General features: G+C 39.9%; 2 protein-coding genes across 2 annotated transcripts; one reads left to right on the top strand and one right to left on the bottom strand.

The window, feature by feature from the left end:
* Window positions 1–13,821: 13,821 nt before the first annotated feature.
* Window positions 13,822–15,071, top strand: LOC119658342 (protein CREG1-like). The gene is made up of 4 exons (XM_038065688.1): window positions 13,822–14,187; window positions 14,258–14,377; window positions 14,771–14,852; window positions 14,917–15,071. The coding sequence occupies exons 1-4, from the start codon at window positions 13,885–13,887 to the stop codon at window positions 15,048–15,050; spliced, it is 639 nt and encodes a 212-aa protein (XP_037921616.1). The 5' UTR covers window positions 13,822–13,884; the 3' UTR covers window positions 15,051–15,071.
* A 69-nt stretch (window positions 15,072–15,140) lies between these two features.
* LOC119658343 (protein CREG1-like) lies at window positions 15,141–21,902 on the bottom strand. Its single transcript, XM_038065689.1, has 4 exons — window positions 21,547–21,902; window positions 15,480–15,590; window positions 15,331–15,412; window positions 15,141–15,270 (listed from the first exon to the last, which is right to left on the bottom strand). Exons 1-4 carry the CDS (start codon window positions 21,838–21,840, stop codon window positions 15,164–15,166), a joined length of 594 nt encoding a protein of 197 aa, XP_037921617.1. The 5' UTR covers window positions 21,841–21,902; the 3' UTR covers window positions 15,141–15,163.
* Between the last annotated feature and the right edge of the window lie 1,518 nt (window positions 21,903–23,420).

Here is a 23,420-nt window from a genome sequence, read left to right as displayed (position 1 = left end):
CAAAAAACTGTTAGTAGCACCGATTAACACATATCATGGCGTATTTGTAAAACATTTTTTAAGAAAGAAATTTAAAAATGGCAAAGCTGCAACTGTTTTCGAAAAGCGTTTTTTTAGGATGGTTTGCGGTGGACACGATAACTCGATAATGGTTCAGCCAAAATCAAAACTTGAAAAAGTTGCCGTTAATATATCGTATTATCTAGTTGTTGAACGAAGGATTTGTCAAAATTCGAACTGTTAGAAAAATGGTCACGGTTTTAGTCAAATTTTTACTTTTTCGAGGTGTTACATTTCCGGATTATTTCACTTAAAAACAAAATTTTTTTTTATGTAAGTGTTGAAAACTTTTCGTTCAGTGACTAGCTATTACCACAACAAATAAGTAGTCGAAATTTGGCGTTGACTGGACTAGTAGCTTTTTAGTAATCGTGTCCACCGCCAATGTACTTTTGAGTATTCTGAGATAATTGCGTTTAAAATTTCAAATTTGTGTTTTTAATTTTAAAAATTAACTCCTTTATTTACATCGAGTCGCCGATCCCAGGTTATACAGTACTCCCTCTGCAGAGGTTAAAACATCGATTGATGCCGGCTACAAGCCATTATAGCTTCTTTTGTGGCTAAAATTACAAGCGGTATATACGGCCATGAAGGTTTAAAAGTCTATTCACAACTACGCTGGACCAGTGAGGCAATGCGCTATAAATTGCTATAACTTCGGACCTAATGATCCGATCAAAATTTGGTGAGAATATTCTTGAGATAATGTACTTAAAGAATATGCAATTATTTTGTTTTTCATTTTCGGTGACCATCACAATCACAACCAGGTATATAATACCTTAAATTAGAAAGTACCTAATTAAAAAATCCGAAAAAAAATTGCCCCTTTATTGTTGACAAAGTTACAACCAGGCAAAGTTCATGTGAATTTATTGGAAGCTAAGCCATCAGAAGACGTTCGTATTAAATTTAAGTGATAAGTTTGGTACTTATGTAGGAATAAATACCTATATGTACATATATATTATATAGGAGTATTCTTGTAAGCTGCAAATTATTAAATAATCATCATGTTGAAAATATCACTTACCTTCAACACAAGAAAGGCCGTTTTTAAGGTTCTGTCTAAAACAAAGCCTTATTAAAATCGGTTTACTGTCTGTCTATCGGGCCGTCTGCCTGTCTGTTTGGTTGTCTGTCTGTCACACCCATTTTTCTCGGAGATGATTATAGCGATTGACACCCAATTCGGTGAAATGGTAGGAACTATAAACGCTCACGCATGCAGTGACTTACATCCCTCTACGTCAAATTAAGGGGGGGGAGGTCCCCAAACATGCAAAAGGGGGGTTTACATTTCTTTTACCAAATATAGTTATGTGGAGTATCAAATGAAAGGTCTCGGTTAGTAATTTTCGAAGCCGGTCTTATTTTTGATGGAGTGTTGGGGAATGGGGGGCTTTCGAAAGTGATCACTTCTGTGACAGACCCATTTTTACAAACTACTAAACTGAAAAATCTGGAAAAAACCAAGAGGCTGCCACTATATGATGCCTAGGCTCCGAAATACCCTTTTCCGATATCTGTGAAAATAAAATTAGTATATTATTAGTATATAGTTTTTAGTAATTAACTGCAAAACCCTTAAGTCCATGCTAGAACCACGAATTGCATGCAGCAATGTAGGCTATAATATAGAGCATGATCCTACCAAATTTGATTGAAATCGCACTATTACTAACACAGTTATAATAGGTCAAATTTGTTGCTTCTTTGCAAATTCAAGGCTTTGAATGTCAATACCACGCGAAAGTGGATATTCTCTCATAATATACGCAGATATTACGTGCTAGGTACTAATGGGACAAATGAATATCCAAATGTCTTTATACAAAACCTTTCATACCTGTAGTGTGCAGCTTCCGGTTTCTCGACTTGTTTTATTTCGCATCATACGCATAATTTCGTTTGCTTTATCCCGCGATGAGTTGACGAGAATATTAATTTACTTGTACGTACCACATTTCTTTTTCCTTCTTATTTAGCTTCCTTTGGCACATCCATCATCCTGCTTCCAAATTCCTACTTTGCATCTCTACCTTAAGTCGTACCAAATATTTTCAATATTAATAAATGATCATTTGAAATTTTACATTTTCCGACACTCTAAACCCTTTTGAATATTTTGAATTATAATACAGCAATTTTAGAATATTCAAAAATGGTCACAACCCCTTAAAGTACCGCTGAGGGTTTATATTTTGAGTCGGGTTCAAAAATTCGGTTGGAAACGACGACGTTAGGAATGTGAAATTCGATTCATAGGGTTTGATTTTTATCTTGGCCTCTCATATAGTGGTTTTCATCGGTAACTCAAACATCCTCTTTAAGGAATTGAGATTGTAATATAATCCGAAGGAGTAACATTTTTTTGATTCAGTTGGAAGAACGCAGAGCAGCAGAGGATTGTTCCTTTTCAAGGTTTTCTGTAAAATCGCTTCATTGTCGGTCTGTCTTTTTTTGGCTGATGGAAATCTCTTAACTGTGATCAAAGATGCACATGTTGGATTCCTACATTTTTTCCACACTCTCCCCGCGAAGCCACCGTTCTGTTTCTGCTCCACGTGACTGTTCATCTTAGATAAATTAGCTGCGGCGATAATTTAAGTAACTTCCCTTCTATGCCGCCATTTCGCTTCTGATAATTTTATTCGCTGGGGCTTCCGTTGCGCCATTGCAACTACCCCTTCTACATTGTATCCGATTCCACCATGAAGCTCACCAAATTTTCCACCCATAAAATATTCTTAGTTTGTAGTTAGACGTTTGTGCCGCAATGGACGCTTCGATGATACTGTTTTATCTCACAGAATTGAAAGCTTTCTTGATGTCAAAGACCAGAAATGTTCAGTGTTTCCAGATCCATCAAAGGCTTTCCTGGCAAGCTAAATAACCATTTCAACGCTATTGACCGCCGACCAAAACACCAAAACGCCATTTTCTACTCGGCCTCGTTACCTTTGGCACTTTTCGTTGCGTTCAGGGCTTCGTCTCAGTTATTGTTGTTGTTTAAATCGTTGGGAAGATAGTTTCCGTATCTTGGGAAAACCATGTCGAAACTATCTCCGACAGCAATTTAGGACACATAATAGGAGGAGACCTTCCACCTTTTATTGCCGGCATTAGAATATTAACAGGTTTTTGGGATTTACTGTAACCCAAAACATTGAAAATTAGTATTACGCTAATGTCACAAATCTGGTATACTAAATACATATTTGTGTACATCACTAGCTACGTACAAAAGGAACAGCTCAAATATTTTCCTTTAAGGATTTCCACCTCCTCAAAAAAAGTAAGATTGACAAACAGAATCCATTCTACTAAGGTTCTGTTTCACACAAAACCTTAAAAAGGAAAACCATTATGTTCCCATGCACTGCGTTCCCATTTATTGTATTACTGATGCATTGATATATGATGATGATGTCGGGTACGTCCTAGAGTCCAATATGTTCACATAGAACAGAATACTTTTACCTTCTATAAGTTTGTTACTGATAGTTGGATTTCCTTCAAACAGATTTATGCACTATATTATCCCTTATACTGGTGCCAAATTTTGTACTTCTTGGATAAACTTAAGCGGAGTTCCGGGTGAATTTCTAAAATATAATAATAAAATTAATAATGGTATATATTGACTTTTTCTGAGCAGATATCGAAACGGGGTGTATTTAAGGCCTAGTTTTCGAAAAGATACACCATCTTTTTCAGATTTTTTGACTAGAGAGGTTTTGAAAGCGAGACCTGTTTCACTTTTTGTAGCTCACATTTCGAGCCCGCACTGCCCAATGTTTAACTCAATACCAAAAAATAAAATCACAGTTGGATGTCTAGATCTGCCTACAGAGGTCGGCCTTCTTCATATCTTAGCAATCTCAAATCGACACAAAACCTTTTTCACGAGGTAGTTAACACAGTTGGGAAATCATTACCCTACAAGCAACATACCTGGATATAGAGTGAGTATTCAACAACGTTAGTACTGTAGCTTTACTCAGAATAGGATGCGAAGGACGTCTTACGTAATTGATAGTATTAATCTGATGAGGGAGGCAGCCACTTAATCGAAGCTATGAGTAGAAAGGCACACCAGGGTAGTGCCATCTCTCCGGAAGTCTGGTTGAAAATGATTAATTAAATTCGACGGATATGTACGGCAGTGGGGTTCCGACGACTTGGTGATATTGGTGTCATGGAGGTTTCCCTCCTTTATAAGTGAAATAACATAAAGGACGTTGGGAAAACTATTCCTGTGGGCTGCAAGATGCGCATAAATTGAACCTAGTCGTCACTAATGCTTTTTACCGCCAAGACAAGGGCACCCAAAATTTCACTTTCTGCAGTTAAATAGACAAAGATTAGTACTTTCCTCCAATGTGAGGTAACTAGGTGTGTTCCTTAATTAGGAAATTTAGCGTAGAATTGAGGGTTAAGAGGTACATATAGCGTTCTAAGAATGCAAGAAGAGCTTCGTATGGAAATGGGGTTTATGGCCATGTTTCTCTGGATGTTAACAGTCGTGCAGTTCTATTGTGTGGTTGTTGGTATTGAGCAAGAATTGGATCTAGTTTAATAGGATCCGAAAAACCGCATGTGCTGGTGCTCCTGAGGCTCTGCAGTTTTGTCCGGCAGATACCTTCAATGTGTTTCTATACCTCCTCCCCTTGGACGTCCATATTAAATACGCTGTGGCATGCATTGCTGTCAAGCCAAGTATCAAGAGAAATTTTGCTGTGAGCATTCCAACCAGTGCAGAATGGACGATCGAGGTTATGTGACGGTATCCTTCATCGATGGATTAAATATGCTCGATGGAGTTGGTGCGAAAGTTTTCTCGCATACGCAAGGTGTAGCCGAATAGGACAGTCTTCCGAGATTCGCCGGTGTATTCCTAGTGCAGATACTGCCAATACTGAAGGCTTGCCAATGGCTAGGGCATGATCCGAGCCCCTAGCATGACATAACCATTCTGACTGAGCAATCCAGATAGATATAAAGAGGAATGAGTAGGCCGGTGGGGTGGATAGGCGGAGTCCCACTGTCATCTGTAAAGAGTGGAATCTATTCGCATTAATTAACTGCTGCTGACTTCATATTCACTTGCGCTAAGTTAAAAAAATCGCAAGAGCTTTTGAGCTGGTCGCAAGCAAATGCATACAAGATTACGGTGGTTTGTACCGCAAACGCATTACGTTTGTGATTACCCAGCTCTAGCTAGGTCTTTGGGGACCTCAAAGAAATCTCTACTTGCATGATGAGGGAATTGCTATTTTCGAAAACACTACGGGCCAGCTCTAAAGACTTGAGTCAGCGGCTAGTTTCTTGGTCTACTTGCCCTTCCCATAGCAGTCACGTTTACGGTATTGAGGACATCAAAAGAGTTCACCATAGCGCTAAAAGGTCTCCTTTGGGGGCCACTGATACCTATCTACCTATGGAGACTAGAATTGAAAAGGACAAATGTAAAATAACGATATACACATATATGGGGCAAAAGGGGAAAAGTTAATCAACCTTAAGTACCTTAAGATACTAACTTAAGAAAACCTCAAAAATTTGTTTAGATAGCCCAAATTGAAAATAATTTTGGCCACCCATTGAAGTTAAAATAGAGGATCGAATCTTGCAATCATCATCTAAACATTCATTATACTCAAATTTGATTCTGTCTCCTTGTATATTCTGAGTTGTGAAGAATATAACCCTTTGAATATCCTTCAACGGAATCAATCCTCTTATAATCAATACTACGTTACCTAATCACTAAATTTGTCACTATCATTTTTACTAAAAAAAATTGCTATTGTATTCATATTTCCATACATTGTGTGATGTCATTGTAATCCTATAAAATGTAAATTGATTACCCAAAAATCAAATGACTTACAAATGTACTCGAATAACCTCAGACGATTTGTTTGAACGTGTTCCAAAGTACAATAAATTGGTTCAACACCGCCACATAGTCATACGCTTGTACATGCATATGTATATATGTATGTCCTTATGTGTCTACATGTAAAAAACTCCATTGGACGACGACAGATTCGAGTCAATCTGGGGGGTCTGTCATCAATCACAATACTTCTCCGAATACATCTGTATCACTTACCCTTAATTCCAAGGGATTCTCTGACATTTGCATTACAGACAGGGGGTATATCATTTATTCACGGTCTCATCTCTTTAATGTCCTGCCGTAGGCGATGTGATTCAGCAAGTTGTAAAAGTTGCAGTGTGTAATTCAGGAATTCAATTCACTTCAAATTTGAAGTTGAAAAAGGACATTTAAAGTTGATATGTAGGTGCGTGGTTTCATGCATTAGGAACAATCAGTTTCTGTAATAGTTCTACATCCTAAGAATGAATTCCCGACTCTCAATGAAGCATGATATCGGTGGCATCGTTACACAGGAAGCCCTTCTTCACATAAGCAACTATTTCCGCTCTGAATGAGTTGGTCTCTATTGACGGTGTAAGTCTAGCTACTTATATCTCAGTATAGTCCGGGCAGTTGATTCAAATTCAGACAAATTAGACGCAAATGTTAACTTTGTTAATCCTGAATCCTTAATTCTTACGTAAATACTTGGGTATATTTTAGCGCCAACAACTAGCTCTCTCAGTGATGTTTGTGATTATATAGTAAATAAAATATGCAACTGTTGAAATATAAATGTATACACATATATGTTATATAAAAATACATGTACGAAGTTTTAAGGATACCTTTTTAAGGATATCTTTTTATTTACAATATAAATACATTCAAAACTACTGCAAGTAGATTGAAGCTTTCTAAACAAAACAATTATCAGATATGCCGAAGTATATCTTAGAAAAGGATTCATGAAAAGATCTAAAATCTAGAAAAGTAAGTATGAATTCCGAAAACCTTCTCAGGATGTAGTACGCGTCGTTAGAACAAATAGCCCGTTTCAGCGAAAGACGACAATTTTTCCATATATCAGCACGACTCCTTGGAACTCTACCCTCAGAAGATGTAGAACGTTCGAAAAGAAAGAAGTCTTCGTTATCGAAGCAACTCATTTAGCGGATGTCTACAAGTTTTCGATATTTCACCTTTCGGTCCTTGGGTTTCTTATAAGATGCTACGTGTACGTACGTATGTTTTGTTACACTTTTCTATGAAACGAAGCGTTGTCATTGGCGCCACTCGGACGTTTCTGATTTCGATCCTGTTCCTTAATCGATTAATCCTCTTCTTTTGACGTTGTCCTTACTCGTACGTTTTGGACGAATGGTTATATCGTTACGGGATCTTATGTGTGATACATAACTTCCTTAAACTTTTTTTTTCAAAAATTTCGCAACTGGTTAGACTATGGCAACTTAGCTTGGAACTACCTACATACACACATACTGCTACTAATATGTGCGTACATACTTGGAGTGCCTTCTGGATAAGGAAGACTATAAAAATTTCGATGTGTCATAAACATAATTCTTTGTTCCAACTTTTGTATGTGATTCGTTCGTTGGAGCAATTTAGCGCTTAATTTGCTGATTGTATCCAAAAGTTAGTTTAGTGGTTTTTTCGGAGCGGAGTCAAAGTGTTAGAAGAGTCATAACTACTGTCGGGCTTTGGTTTATTGATGTGACTTTGAAACTAAAACGGTTATTACCATTAGATGCTTGGATGAGATCTACGCAAAGTACAATTGCATATTCGGAAGAACTTCCTTCCTTCGGTTTAGCGCTAATATATGTGCATATGAGAACAATAACTTTTTTCGGTCTTCATCATGTGAGTCAGATTAATCATACGGGTTTGCTCGGACTAAAGCCAGGAACAGTATCCATCCTTAGATAAATGGAGGCGTGAAGGGTCGTATAAGCTAATTAGCGAAAATTTCACCAATATATCACTAGCTGTATTCAGCTTAATTTGTAGGGCTGGAGGCATGTGATAGTTGACCCCTCAAAGCTATGGTCTTGATAATTCTAAAATTATGGGGAAACATTTGACGTCAAGTTCAACGTCAATGACATGGACAGGACCTTTGATATTTCAGAAAGTTTGGTGTGATTTGGCCCTTTGGGCGGTGGAGGCAAAACACAACTAGAATATGATTCACGAAATTCTAGTTCTTAGTTCTCGATGAAGATTTTATAGTCTTAGAAGATGCATTTGCTAGTGTGCTTATCCATTGGCTAAAAAGTATGTTTTCGTTGGATCAATGACTCCGACACCCTCTGCTCTCCTAGGATCTATCAGCGTAGAAAGTAAACAGTTGCTGGTATAAGCCGCAGATCACTGCAATGCTTGCCCAGTTTGCCTGGTTGCTCCACCGTGTTTCAAACTTCTTATCAAAATGAAACCTCGTTGCCGTCTCTTGGCATCATGGGATACCACGCACAAACACGATTTAAACAGCTTTCCTCCTCACTGATACTCCCGGACGTTCTGAAGATTACCCTCCTTGCATCTGTATTTGGAGATGGAGAGCAGTCAATCCCAAAAAGACCTCTTGGGATAACGTTTGATGTGTCCTCATTGCCCCACTGATACACACGCAAGCCAGCCCTCGCAGCTTGTGTAATTCCCTCGATGTTGTGCTGAGTTCATTTCTGTCTGTCCAGATCACCACCCCATACGAAATCGTTGGCCTTACTGTTGCAGTATATGTTCACTGTAGTATTTTCGGGGTGGATCCCCATTTTTTTCCTACTATGGACCTGCAAGTCATTCAAGCCCTTGTAACTTTCCGACATGTGTTCGCGATATATTACTTCCAGAGTAGTTTTTGGTCTAATGTAATTCTCAAATATATGACTTATATTTTTAGGTTAACCCATGTCATGGAATCTAATGGCTCCCAAGTGATGAAACTTGCGTTCGATGGTACCATAGTGGCGCCAGATACTAGTAATTCTTATTCTAGTTTGGATTCTATCATATAAGATATTCTCATATTTGCCCATACATTAGTCATAAATGTAACCCTGAACCATTCCAGTGTTTCTTAGCTTGACGAGGTGTCAATCAACTGCCATACTCTACATTAGCGATAATAGTACCCCGCCTTGTGAACATCCTTGAGTAGTGTTCATGACAATAGAGTTTATACCTATCGGTATTTCTATTGGCATACTCCCTCATATTCTGCACATCCACAATACCAGGGGTTTTCCAACCCCCTTGCGAATCGATGTCCAAAAACACACAGTGCTCTATTTCTTTTATTTCTATAGCATCCTGTAATACATCCGTCAACCCATGCAGGCCAATTTCGGTTGACCGTCCCCCTAAGCGTGTTAACAATGATGTAGGGGGTTGCGCATTAGAACGTTGCAAGCATAGCTGTCTATGACCTTCTCCTCCGTTTCGAGTACAAACAATATTACGCAAATTGGTCTGAAAGATTTAGGCTGCAAATGATCGTTTTTCGCTTTCAGAATAAAGATCGCTTTTGCCCATCTACATATAATAATAATTGTTGGCGCAACAATCCATATTGGATCAGGGCCTTGAAGTGTGTTAGAGCACTTCATTCAAGACCGTAACGGTACACTAGGAGGCAATGTGGTCAGCATTGCGCTCGCCCGAGATTATTACCCTGATTTGACTCAGGTACTCATTCACAGCTGAGTCGACTGGTATCCGACGTCAAATCACGATGCAAATTCCACTGCCACCAGTGAGATTTGAACCGCGACCTTCCGTATGACAGCCTAGTGCTCTAACCACTGAGCTATCCGGACACTCTACATCCCTTGGTATTTATCCCTTTGTCACTCTTAGAAGAGACCATAAGGAGATTTCTAAGCCTTTCTGGAGATGTCATCTACTTCCCATGATTTCAGTGGTTGGAAGGTTTGCAGCTAGGTTCCGAGCATATCTTTTTTGCTAGTTCTCAGTTCTCCCTTTTCCCGTTTCTGCTTGTTATTGAGGCGTCAGGTAGAAACCGGGTAGGAAATGAGTTCTGAGGAGCAGCGTCTGGGAAATGAGTTCGGAGATGTAGATGTACTCGGTCGTCCTCATTCTTGATATATTCCCTATTTTCTTTTTTCAGACAGACAGAAGATATTGCCCAGCCTTCGGCTATAATTTTGTATAGTTTGGCTGCTTTTATGGCTTGTTCTATCCCTTCACAGAATTCCCTGAAACTGTTCCGTTTTGAACTGAATGCATTTACTCACACAGTGCTGGAGTTTCGAATCGGTACGTCGTTGGACTACCAACTAAACACCTCCCCATCGTCAAAGAGCCAGCCTGGAACCGTTTGTCACATTACTTCGGGCTAGTCCCCGATCTCTCCCGCCTTGCGGAGCCTTCAAATCAGGGAATTCCTTTCACCAACGGGAGGGGAGAGGAGGAAGGGAACTGTCAGTTCAAGGCACCCCCTGCCATCCGGCTCCTCCACCGGTCAAGTTCTATCTTCTTAGCAACGAGAAGGGCCCGAACGTAATGGGCAACAAGATTCGACCTGGCAGCAGTCCTCAGCATCTCTTCGACAATGATGTCTGGAGAGAGATTCCCTGTATTTAAATAGAGCTGCTGACGAACACCATCCCACCTTCCACAAGAAAAAAAAGTGTGGTGGGCGTCGTCCACAACTCCATTGCAAAACACACAATCCGGAGAACGCGCTTTTCCAATCTTGTGCAGGTAAGACTGAAAACTTCCATGCCCATTTAAAAATTGGGTAAGAAAATAGTCAATCTCACCATGCTTCCGATTCAGCCGCGCACCTAAGCTGCCGATGAGCCGCGCAGTCCATCTGCCTCTAGCTTCATTTTGCCAAGAGAGCTGCCACTCGTCTAGAGTGCGTTGCTACACGCGTAAATGCACCTCGGCCCGTTTCCGGTTTCTTTCGCCCGGTTGAAGAGTTTTCGGACCTCTGCTTTGACTTTGTTGAGATCTTCCGCCATTGCTTCCAGTTCTCGTTTGCTTCTGATATCATCGTCTCTCTGTAAGGGAGCCATGTTGTTGTTCAGGTGCGTTTAATAGGAGTCCCAATCCATTCTCATAGGCTTCCTTATTATTCTATCTACTTCCGAGTTGCTCTTAATGTCGAATTTGATTATTCTCTAATCCGCCATAGAGGGCTTATCTAAAAACCTCAACTTCTTGACCAGCTTATTCATCAGCGAGTTTCTCCTGTCTAGTGCGGGCACAAATGTTCGAATGTTCCCTATGTTATATCTTTCTAACTTATTCATCATCAACGACGCAACAACCGGTATCCGGTCTAGGCCTAAGGAACTCCAGCCATCTCGGTTTTGCGCCGAGGAACATCAATTCGATATGCCAAAAAGCTGTCTGGCGTCATGACCTACACCATCGCTCCATCTCAGGCAGGGTCTGCTTCGTCATCTAACTTATTGCTAAGAATAAATTCAAGAAGGTAACATAACATGGCTGCCTCCCGTGATCTTCTCGCAGCTTCCGTGAAACGTGGACTATCACCCTCCTCCTCCGACATGTCACTTTCCTACGTACCTTAAGCGCTAGGAGTTCCAGATCTAGTTTGTCCAGTTTCTCCCTCTCAGGTCTATTCCCCTGAACAGCAGATATATTCTCCTGCTTGGTACTGTCCTTTGAGCCTCTATGGCCGACCATGAGGAGTTTGCCTTTGCTTTCCATGTTGTTTCTGAATACTCTCCATAATCGTGTATGGAAATCGTCATTTCGAGCATTTAGGCGGTCCATAAGATTCTCCCTCTCTAGCGCTGCGGCTTTGGCAGGAAACAATCCTCAGCAGATGTCGGCAATTCTGCTTCTTTCCAGACTGGCAATTTAGGAAGTATGATCCTGAGTCATTGCTGTGTGTCCTCCGTCGCGTAGTCCACCAGTATATGACCTGGACGAAAGCGGTGAGTACGAGCTTCGCAGTCCATCCTTTTGCACGTTTGCCTAACGACTAGATCTTCGATAATTTCCTGCTCATCACGAGTGAGTATTTTCTCCGTAAATGTTTTCAGCAGTATGGCTAGCCGAATACCCTCGACTGCACTAGCATTGCTAATGGCAGGCTACCCAACCCCCGCATTCACCCCTGACCTATATGGAAATACCCCCTCCTAGGTTCAGGTTTGGATTGCTTTGGAACATGCCCCTCTTGCGGACTGATCTCTGCTGCTCCCCGCTTTCTTAGTTCTGATACTGAAGGCCTGAGCCTTCTGATTTCAGGCCTTTCTTCAGATAGCGCAAATACTACTTAGCACCTGCGCCACTGGGGCCTGTATCCTTCCTCATGTCTGATATGCCGACCTGAGACATAGTTTTGTTTTTTGGATGTAGATTTTCGTTAGCTACCGTCTTCGCGATAGACCAATATTGTTCTTGGCTGCACTGCCTGACTTCTCCCTTTTTGGGTGTAGTTACCTTGCCCTCAGTGTCGCGGAGATGTGTTTCCGCCTGATGGGTCAGTTTGAGCGCGAGTCCCATTTTATTTTTTAATATTAACCTTTTTTATAAGAGATATACTCATTTGAATGCCACGAGTGTGGGGAGGAAGAGGTCCATCGTAACAAATTCTGGGGTCTACTTCGATTGTACGAAAGTTTCAAATATTAGACTATTCGCTTCAGAAATCTATACACAAGTCGACAAGTATTTTTTCTGAAAGCATTGATTGACACCAATGGTTCATCACAGAATCAGCAGAGCAATTGTTGAACGCCGAGTGGCATAGTGCTATTTTTAGCATATTTGGTTTGGATGTTGATACTTCAATGCAAATTATAGGTTGGGTTTCACTGTCCTTCAAAGCAAGAAAAGGTAGTCTGAACATGAATGTGTCCATCCTCATCATACCGACGGTCACTAATGTCTGCGCTGCGGTGAAGACCAAGGCCCAACTACTCAAAGAACTGAACTTGGAGTGATTGGCCGATTATGTGGCGGTACTGGCCCTGGAAACACCAATGAATCGCTGGGAACCGATGTGTGCCACTCTTTATTACTACCTGGATTTAAAAAGAACCCCCAGATACTGTTAACACCATAATTAGATTGATACTGCTTGGACCAACGAATATCATGAATATAAAAGCATAAATTGGCATCGACGAAGAGACGGAGCAACTGATGGCTTCCATAACTACCCCCGCTAAAAGCATTCTGGAGTCAAAATGAAGAAGTCTTTGATACTTGTTAGCTCCGTCCTTACCGTGACGTAATGATCTCTATTTTGGCAAACAAAAATCAGTAAGTGAATCTTGGAACTATATAATGTGAAATAGTTGAGAGTGTAAAATTCTAAGAAAGTTTGGATAATATTAACATATAGCTCAAATCCAGTGCTGAGTCTAGGCGTATTAAACATTTGGAAATGCTTTTCGGGAAAAATCTATGGAGCTTTTCCATTGTTGAAATTGATAGCGAAATAGACATTTGCGGGTGACAGAATACTTAAAAATCAAACAGCTTTTCCACCCAAAATCTATGACCTTAAATGACCCTCACTTTGTTTTTATTGTTATCTAAAAAACAACAGTCTATAATAATTATATAAAATCTATTGTCAGACAACGACTTTGATCTTTTTATGAGTGATCGTTTTTGGCTGTCCTTTCTTGCCTTCTAAATTTATTTATGGATCACATAACATTCCAATGTTGTGTATTTGCGATATTTTAATTTCATTCCGACAATTTCGACACTGTCCAAAATGATCGATACTCCTTCAGCTTCCAACCGTAAATACAAAATAAAAATCAAATGTTTTGTCGTCTTATCAATGTTTTCCTTTTGATAAATAGTATATAAGCTTGCGAAAGTGTGGATTACTGGTTATAAGTCTAGTTACTCTGTTCCCTGGATAATCAGAAGAAATAGTGAGAATGGCGATTAGGAGTTTGCAATTGTGCTTGGTTTTCGCAGTGTTAGTCCAATTAGCCGTGAGTGCAATAGTGAAAGATGACTTGATTTTTGGCCTTCCCGGATTCAACAACAAGGCTCGTACTGTGCGGAAGTTGGTTCACAATGCAAACTGGACGTCGCTGGCAACAATTTCATCAAACCAATTGGCCGGGTTTCCTATGATAGACGTTGTTGCAGTTGCTGACAGTCCGGTCGGAGGAGACTCTACAGGAAATATTTATTTCTATTTGTCCGGCTCAGGTTTCGTTACCCAAAATATCAATGTATGTGAACAGGATCTTATTCAATGGTTCTTATTACCTTCAATTTTTACTCATGATGGCGTCTCTACAGGTAATTAACAATGTTACCGCACTTTTTGTCACGGACGATGAATTGGACTGTCAAAATCAGAACATGGGTTCCTTGCAACCATCATGCTCACAAGCTGTTATTAGTGGAAGTGTGATACAGGTAAACTAATGGATTGAAAGTATTAGGATGTATTCTAAAAATTAAGTGAGAAACGGTTGGTGTCTGCCCTCAAACCTAAGATTATCTACATAGAAACGCAATAGTTTACCCTTGTCCTTCTAATCTGGGAGGTGAAATGCCAAGTTTTCTTGGTGCCAAAGTGGATTCTTCACCAAATGGCAATGGAGTAATTTAGTAGTTTTCTGACTCCTTTACAATTATACTTCCTCAGTGCTGATCTTTAGTAATAAATCTAAACATTTTTGAGTGAAACCTTAATTTAAGCAAGTGTCCCTTAACTTTATAGTACTACAAATGAGGCGCGGAAGTACAATAGCATGCAAAATTTATTCTAATAGAAATATAAATGTAAATGTTTATTATTCTTCCTAGCTCAATGTCGGCTCACAAGCATATACCCAAGGACAAACAGCTGTTCTAAGTCGACACCCCGCTTCAACAAACTGGATACAAAGTAAGAATATCTACAAATTTTTCCCCCATTTAAAATCGTCTCACCGTCAATTTATCTTTCCCAGATAACAATTACTACTTATGTCAATTGAATGTGGAAAATGTCTACCTATTCGATTCCGACGGAGTTCATAATATTTCAGTGAAAGATTATTATAACGACAAAATATTTGGAATATTCAGTTTTGAAGAACAATAATTCTGGTTAAACAAAAAAAAATCAAAGCCAAAGAAAAAGAGGAATGAATATATGATGATACCAAGCTATCACAAAATAAAAGATACTTTGTATTGAGTATTGTGTATTTTCATTTAATTGTTTGTGTAATAATCCTGTAAGGGTACTAAGTTTGGCGTCCCGTAAGAATCGACAACAAACACTTTCTCCACAACTAATTTGTATAAAAGGAAATCGTCCTCTGGAAGGAATAATTTTGATTTTGTACTGCATAAGTCAAAATTACTTTTTCCTTTCTTACCTAGAAGTGAAATCGCCATTTTCGGATGTCGGCTCAAATACGCCCTCAAACCCAAAGCAAATTCGTTTGTGCGTGGCCTCAGCTGAAAGAAATTGTGGAAATCATTTTGTTTTTTATTACAAGGATTCATTCCAACACAAGAAAATTACCAAAATAGTGCAACCACTAATCATAGCATTATAACATGTCTGTGTCCGACCAGGCTTCACGCAACCTAAATCATCGTTAGGGGTTATAAGTGCAGTAACATTATTTCGTGCCTGGAAGTAGATTTAAGATAAACGCATCAACACAATATACTTTTTAAGGATTTGAAGAAACGATTCTTAAGGCTGGTAAGAAGTAGGTAAGTTTTCGTATAATCAATAGATTTGAAGCCCACAAAAGATAAGATAAATGAGCCAAAGATGGTAACAAGGCTGGTTAAAAGGAAGAAAGGGAGGGTCACTGCAATCTGATTTGTCAAGAAGTGCCTACGTATCCCAGGGAGATAAGTTGGCAGGAAAAACATGACAATCTATAGCAACCATTTTTAACTCAACAACCACAAGGAGTACGGATGGCGGATCAGAAATTCAAGAGTACCATAAACCTCCTTCACAAGAAAATTCTTGGGTAGTAAACCGAAAATCTCAAAAATACCATTGCCAATTAAATGTTAATCATCTCTCAGAAAAGGATGCACTTTTGGTAATGATCTCTGGATATAGTCTAAGGATGAAAGCTACATCCTGAGATGTGCTTATGCTCCTCGGTTTTTTTCGGGTAGATAGGTAAACTGGATTTTCGCACGAAGTGCTAGAGTCTTGTCTCAAGTAGACTACTCCCTACCTCACTGTTGCCCTGTTGCGCATAGGACACTAACCCAGAAACTTTTGACACATTACCTCAGACCAGGCCTATTCCGTGTAGGAGCACACTCTTGTGACTCATGAGCTGCCAGCTACCCTGCCTTCCCTCCTATGCATCTCCCTCGTTTTCATCTTAAGAATGCCTTAAATGTAATATACCACTCTGCTCCATGTGCCCTAGCTCTGCACTTGCTGGCGTCATCCACCACATCCTTGAAGTAAATATAATCCGGCGAGAGTGATTTCGCGTTGTGTGAAGGTAAGACTGAAAATACCCGTAACCCTTGAGCATCTGAGTTAGGCAACAGTCAACCTCACTGTGCCTTCGTTTGAACCACGGCCACTCGTCTTTGAGATGCGCGGTCAATTTGCCTCTCCCTCCTCTTTCCTACGATTGCTGCCGCTGAAAGTGTGAATTCTATCTTCACAAGCAAGGGCTTGTTTGTTTCTATCACCTATTCTGATATATATAGAGCGATCGAAGTAATTCTTGCTATTACCACTAGTGCTTGTTCTAAAACGGTACGATAGGTAGACGCAACTTGCAATGCCTCTCGCCATTGTACACACTTCGGAACCGTAAAAAGCTACGGACTAAACCTATTGACCTACCAATATTGACTATCAGTCGACAAATCGCAAATATTCTACCTGCAGCGTTACCTGCAGTATTACGAATCTGTTCGGATGATACGGAAGTAATTATCTACAGGTTTAGACAAAACCACGATTTCATCAATCTGAATAGGCTGGACTGTGAGCAACTTCTTTTTGATAAGAGCGACCCATTCAGTTTTCTCGAGAGCTAGGTAGAAACCAAGCTCAGTCATCTATTTGATGACTCGCTGCATTGCCATTGCCAATATGCGCTGAATTTTTTCGACGGGACATACTTTGCGTCTTCGACCAAATGCGAGTCTTCAGGCGGTCCAAAAAACCAAACAAACAATAGATGCGACGATTGTGTGCCTCAGCCAATCTCACTGCTAGGGCTACTTCTTCAATTGCATCCAATGTGGATTTAAAACTATATTGTTTTGATGAGCTGCCTCGCGCATTAGTCAGTTTTAACTTGATGAGCTTCTAAAGTGCTTTTCCCGCAATGTCCATCATATTGAAAGGACGGCACGCTAATGGCGCTGGGGGGTTACTTTGCCTTTGCTTATTAGCCGCAAGCTTCCAACGGGAGGTAAAAACACCCACTGTCACTGAGTAGCAAGCACGGGTAACACTTAAATACAAATTTTACCATTTTGCTGGGAATTCTACCCGGTCCTAATGCTCTTTTGACCTTCACGGACAAGACCGCCTCTTTTAGTTCCATTACAATGAGGAGTGAACATTCCTCAATAATCTGCCTCTCATCGGGAACAAGTGGAGATGGAGTGGACAGGGAAAAGTGGCTGCACCATTTATTCTGTCTTGACTGCTTTCAGTAAACAGGATAATCGATGGGCACTTAGCTTTTTGGTAACTAACATATATTCGAGACCCCAGTATGCTTTCTGCATGGTGATTTCTAAGCGGAGTTCCTTTTAGTTAGTTGTATTCTACGAATTTAAGGATTACACCATCTTGGTCAGTTACACGCTGTTGAATCCGCCGAAGTCTATGGCAATTCCGTAGACCTGTTATTTCAACACCAGCACACAGTTGATTTTCAATGATGGAGTCCTTTTTTGGGAGGCGATGCATCGCAAGCTGTGGTGACAAGGCTTCATTTTGAGTTCACTAAGAATTTAGTTGCATTTATTCTGTCTATGTCCGAGTCCTGTGGCTCGTTTAATCTTCTTTTGGCAAATTCGCCAAAGTCAATTTTTCCGATATTCTACCCGATAGGTATTTGCCGGGCGTTAAAACAGAAACGATCTCCTATGGATGCAGCAGTAGCAAGTACATTGACATATCACGATGGTAAACCCTGTCTATATCAACAGGTAGTAAGCCGTTGCACTCCTATTCAAGTGCATTTCCAGGATGTGTATCATGGTTCCTGACTGCATGGTTACAGACTAAAGTTAACAACCGATAACAGCTATGAGGATGAAATCCGCCCACGGTTGTTTCCAGCCAAAAGAGCCTATTTCAGCTTACAAAAACTGTTTTTCTTGAAATGTCTCACCATAGGGTCAAAGTGCTTCTTAGTAAAAAAAATTGCGAACACTTGGCCGCGTTCGAGAAAAAAATACTCTGAAGAATTTTTGGCCCCCTACATGAGGAAGGACCATTCCGTAGCCTACATAACAACGAAATCTATAAGGGCTACCACGACCGTCTGGTTATGGATAAAATCCGGCTCAACAAATTACGGTTGGCGGGTCACTTAATCAGTATGAATGAGGACGATCTAGCCCGGAAAGATTATAAGGGCAATATTTATGGTAGAAAAAGAAGTCGAAACAGACCCTGCTTGAGATGGAGCGATGGCGTAGGTCAGGACCCCACACAGTTTTTAGGGATATCGAATTGGTGTACCTCCGCGCAAAACCGGGATGCCTGGAGTTTCTTACTAAGGCACGCCTAGACCAGATACCGATTGTTGCGCCGTTGATGATGACGATGGATATGTACGAATACATATTCCCTATACTACCATGATAGCAGTTCATCCACTAATTCGTTTAGGTCTATGGGATATATTGAGGTTGATATATTTGGAATGCATTGCATTGCATTCCAAATGTATCAACCGAGATGATTGACGAGCGGGTAAAGAGCAGGCGCATCAAAATTTGCCGCAGTAGTCATGATGACATTGAGCAGTCTTTTGTATTTCTCCTATCTTCTACTTTGTGGAGTGTTGGGCATCACCACAGTCTCAGTGAGAGTATGCTTCAGTTTCATTATCATCAAAATTAATGCTGTGCAAGTAATAAGCCTACAGTAGCAGGATAGTAGGCATGTGAACACAAATATCCAAGACAAGCCGAATTTGAACCCGAGGCAACGAGACTGAGAGTTGTTTAGGATAGGTAGGGATCCTCCTCCCACTTGATGTTGGACCGGACCAAATGGAGAGCAACTTACTCTCACGTTTTTTGGTCCACGGATCCCTTCTTTGGGGCATGGCACGCAAGCATTTAAAAATAGAGACCAACGGTTTCGTCGAAGGCATAGACAGCTCAACAGACGCAACCGTTACTCCCTATTGTTAAATGCTTGGGGGTCATACCCCAGACGAGGTATTCGTGGACTAAAAAACGTGAGAGTAAGTTGCTCTCCATTTGGTCTGGTCCAACATCAAGTGGATGTGAACTTAGGATCCCTCACTATCCTAAACAACTCTCAGTCTCGTTGCCTCGGGTTCAAATTCGGCTTGTCTTGGATATTTGTGTTCACATGCCTACTATCCTGCTACTGTAGGCTTATTACTTGCAGAGCATTAGATCCCTCACTACCCTAAACAATAATCTAGCCTTAGCCTAGCTTAGGCTCAAACTATTGACGGTTTCACTTGGATATAATTCGCACCCTCAAAGAGCGTTTTCCACCTGTTGCCACTTACGGTCACGGGGCTCCCAGGGCAGAGATGAGCCAGCGTCTGATTAGTTTTTTTTTTGAGACTGAGAGGCTGGCGCTCAACCATCTATCGTTAAACCATTCGCGAAGATAGAAACCGAGATCGATAGATGAAATCTCGAATGCTTTAGTATTTCCCTCATGCCGGGACCGGAACCGGTAATTGAAGTGTCAGTAGTGTTGACTAATACTGCTATTAAAAGTTGGAAGAAACTACCCTTAATGCCAGGTAGCAGCGCCTATATACCGCAGACACACCAAACTTTTACTGCCAGAACCAAACAGACATACTTGAAAGTTTACCTTGACGAAAAGTAGAAACTTGTACAGAAGTATTATGGGCATTCTGACATTTCCTATATGAGTGGGCTGCCCCATCAGACATCAGATTTCTGGTACTAATGTACTTCAGCTGCAGCCAGTAGCATCTCATCGACTAACAGAAATCCTGCCATATATAAAAAAATCTGGGATATTTCATTAGACGGTAGTGTTGAATACAATGAACCGATTTAGTCTGAGTTCTTCGGGGCTATGCCTCCCCTCCCTACCTCATACACACACGTAGCACCTCAGTATTATGAAGGTATCTAGCGCTGCTTTCCACCTTGCACTGCTACCCCTCCAGAGGACAAGGGGAGCGTTACTATATTTAGAGAAAGTTATGCAGGATATGGTGTTAGCTGCTTAACTTCTTCATAATTGGGTTGTATGCTGCTCCTCAGGGATATATGCCTCTACGTAAAGTTTTGCAAAGACACGCATTTCCTCATATTATAATAGTCCAAGGCATAGGCTAAAATCAACTGTTAGTTACCTCCGTCCTGTTGGAAAAATTCCATAATTTCTTGGTTGGGTTCGTTTGTCAGTGAGTTTGGCCTAGGAACCACTGGTTTTGTTTTGGTAGGCATGTATACTCCCGCCTTACAATCAAAGTATCTACTCCACGAAATTTTGAAGTATGCAATGTTTGGTAAGTATCAGGAATCAGCAAAATCATCAAAGCCTCCGGAAGAAAGTCAATCATTCCGCTACCTGCCTATTTGAAAATAAGCTTATCACGAAATGAATGATATACAAACATGATCTTTGGCATTTTTTCAGATATTTCACTCAAACTTTGACATTGTATCTTTATTTACCATGCATTGTTTTCTTTTTATCAAAGATCTACAATGAAAAACTGCAAAAGATAAGATAAACGATGGACATTTTTGTAAAGAAAAAAGTAGGTAGTCTAGAAACTAAGGAAAACTAAAAGATAACTGAGGTTGGGAAGAAGCTCCTGACGGTTGTGTGTTATAGTCAGAGCAACAAGCTTTCGAAATGGAATCTATAAATAAGAACCTTAGCCAAATCAGGATCATATTCACAGGCATGAGTGAAGTTCACATTATCCTATAGTAAACCGCAGGCCATACAAAGGCCTATTTGTAAATCACAAAGAGGCTGCACATCAAAAAAGGAAGTTTTTACTCCTAGTCCAATTGGATCATCCCGAACCTATATACAGGTGATGGCGCCCAAGCTTCTGGATATATTTGGCGGAAGCGTTGCGTTATCGCGTACGTCAGCGAATTCGAGTTTGAAATGTTAAACACTTTTAATTTTTGATTGACTGATTGATCTGTTTTTGACGGGCAACACCAATTTAGCGGAAAGACTCCTCTAACGTTTCCTAGACTCTGTATTTATTTCAGAGTTTTAGACACTTAAATATGGAAAGAAAATGGTATGAAACATTCAACAAACATTTATATCACACACTCCTCTATATGTAAGAAAGTGCGTAAGGACGTCTGGTCACTGTATCTACATATACCCAATAAAAGAAATTTCTACCAACCTGAATACTTTCCACAACTATATTGGATTTGGAGAGATGAAAATAAATATATCCCGATGATCGTCCATTTGGTGGTCCATCCGACATTGGAACCAGATTAACCATTGGGAATCCTTTTATCTCAGGAATTGGAGCAATCGTTCCGAGCACGGTCCAGTTGGCTGCATGTACAAGCTTCCTAGCAATATGAGCGAGAGCCCTATTCTCAGAGGTTGTGTTATTTGCATATTGCCCAAAGCAGGAGCCAACAGTGGCAAATATTCCGCACAAAAGCAAGTTCACTTTTATCAACATTTCGGTAACTGATTGGCGGTTCTGAACAACTCTATGCAGTACTGACGAAACGAACACTCGAAAGTTAACATTTTATAAATATCAATATCAGAGATAGCGTCTTCTGTTTGATAAGGAGTGAGATATTAGGAAGTAATTTATCATCAGTTAATAGACGGGTGTTACGTCGAAAATAAAAACAATCATAGAGAGTACACTATAATCGCGCAATGAATGAATATAATCACTGAAATGAGGCAGGTATCATAATTACCTTCCCATAAATAGAGTACTTAAGATACGTTTTAAACTCATTGTGAATCAGATTTTTCTCAGAAAGGTCTGACTTTTCTGAATTCTAGGTATAATAAAACAGCAAATTGCGAATTTTAGTGAAAAAAATCATTTTAGGATCAATTCACAAGGTGGTCGCTGGCACTATACAATTCGTTTCTGAAGCAACTGATGCTTTACGAAGTAGACAAGAGCACTATGTATTACTATTTAATGTGTTACTTGAAATTAGAATGGAAGTGGTCTTGGCACAATATCCGAGAAGACGACTAATAAATTGAGCCAGCATATACAGTATGCAAAATTCGTATTGGAACACATAGGTTTTTAACAGTTTTTTGCTTAAATCTTCGAAATTCGCACGAATTTTGAAAAATTAAAATGTGTTTTGGATTTTAAAGCAAAATATTTATTCAATTGTATAAAAATAACTAAAAATGTTGGTAACAAAAAAAAAATAATAATAATTTCATACTTTAACAAAAACAAAATTCGTATTGGAACACTAAAATGGATTACAAAAATTCATTTTCTTAAACACATCTAATATTTAGTTGGGTAGCCTTTTTGCTTTATAACAGCCCTTAGTCATTTTGGCATCGACTGCACCAATTTTTCAGTCAAGTTTCTCGGAATTTTTTTCCATTCTTCCTGTAATGCAGTTTTAAGGTCACTGATGTTTCTTATGCTATGATATCTTAACCTCTGTTTAAAAATTGACCACAAATTTTCAATAGGGTTAATGTCTGGGCTCTGAGGAGGGGTTTTTAAATATTTTCTACAATTGTACAATAACCACAAGCGAGTATTTAAAGCGGTATGCTCGGGGTCATTGTCTTGCTGAAATATGTAGCGGTCCTCAATGCCCAAGTTTCTCGCACTTTTATGCAGATTTTTTTTTTAAAATGTCGATATACTGCGCGGCATTCATATTTCCTTCGATAAAGTGGAGCTCTCCAACGCCGGATGCAGCGAAACAACCCCAAACCATTAATGAGCGGTACCCATGTTTAAAGGTTGGTCTCAGATTTCTCGGATGGAGGCGAGTATTTCGTTCACGCCAAATTCGTATGCGACCATCCGACGACTTAACATTAAATTTACATTCGTCGGTAAAAATTACATTTTTCCAAAATCGGAAGTTTTTATTTAAATACCTTTTTCCGAATGTAATTCGCTTTTTCCGATTTACTGTATTTATAAAAGGTTTTCTTGCACTTACGTTGCTCCGAAATTGAAGCCGGCGAATGTAATTTCGAATCGTTTGAGCTGTTACACTTACTCCACAATATTTCTCTAGGAGGGCA

This window comes from Hermetia illucens, chromosome 5, assembly GCF_905115235.1.
Source record: "Hermetia illucens chromosome 5, iHerIll2.2.curated.20191125, whole genome shotgun sequence".
NCBI lineage: Eukaryota > Metazoa > Arthropoda > Insecta > Diptera > Stratiomyidae > Hermetia > Hermetia illucens.
This window is presented reverse-complemented; position numbering and strand designations above follow the sequence as displayed.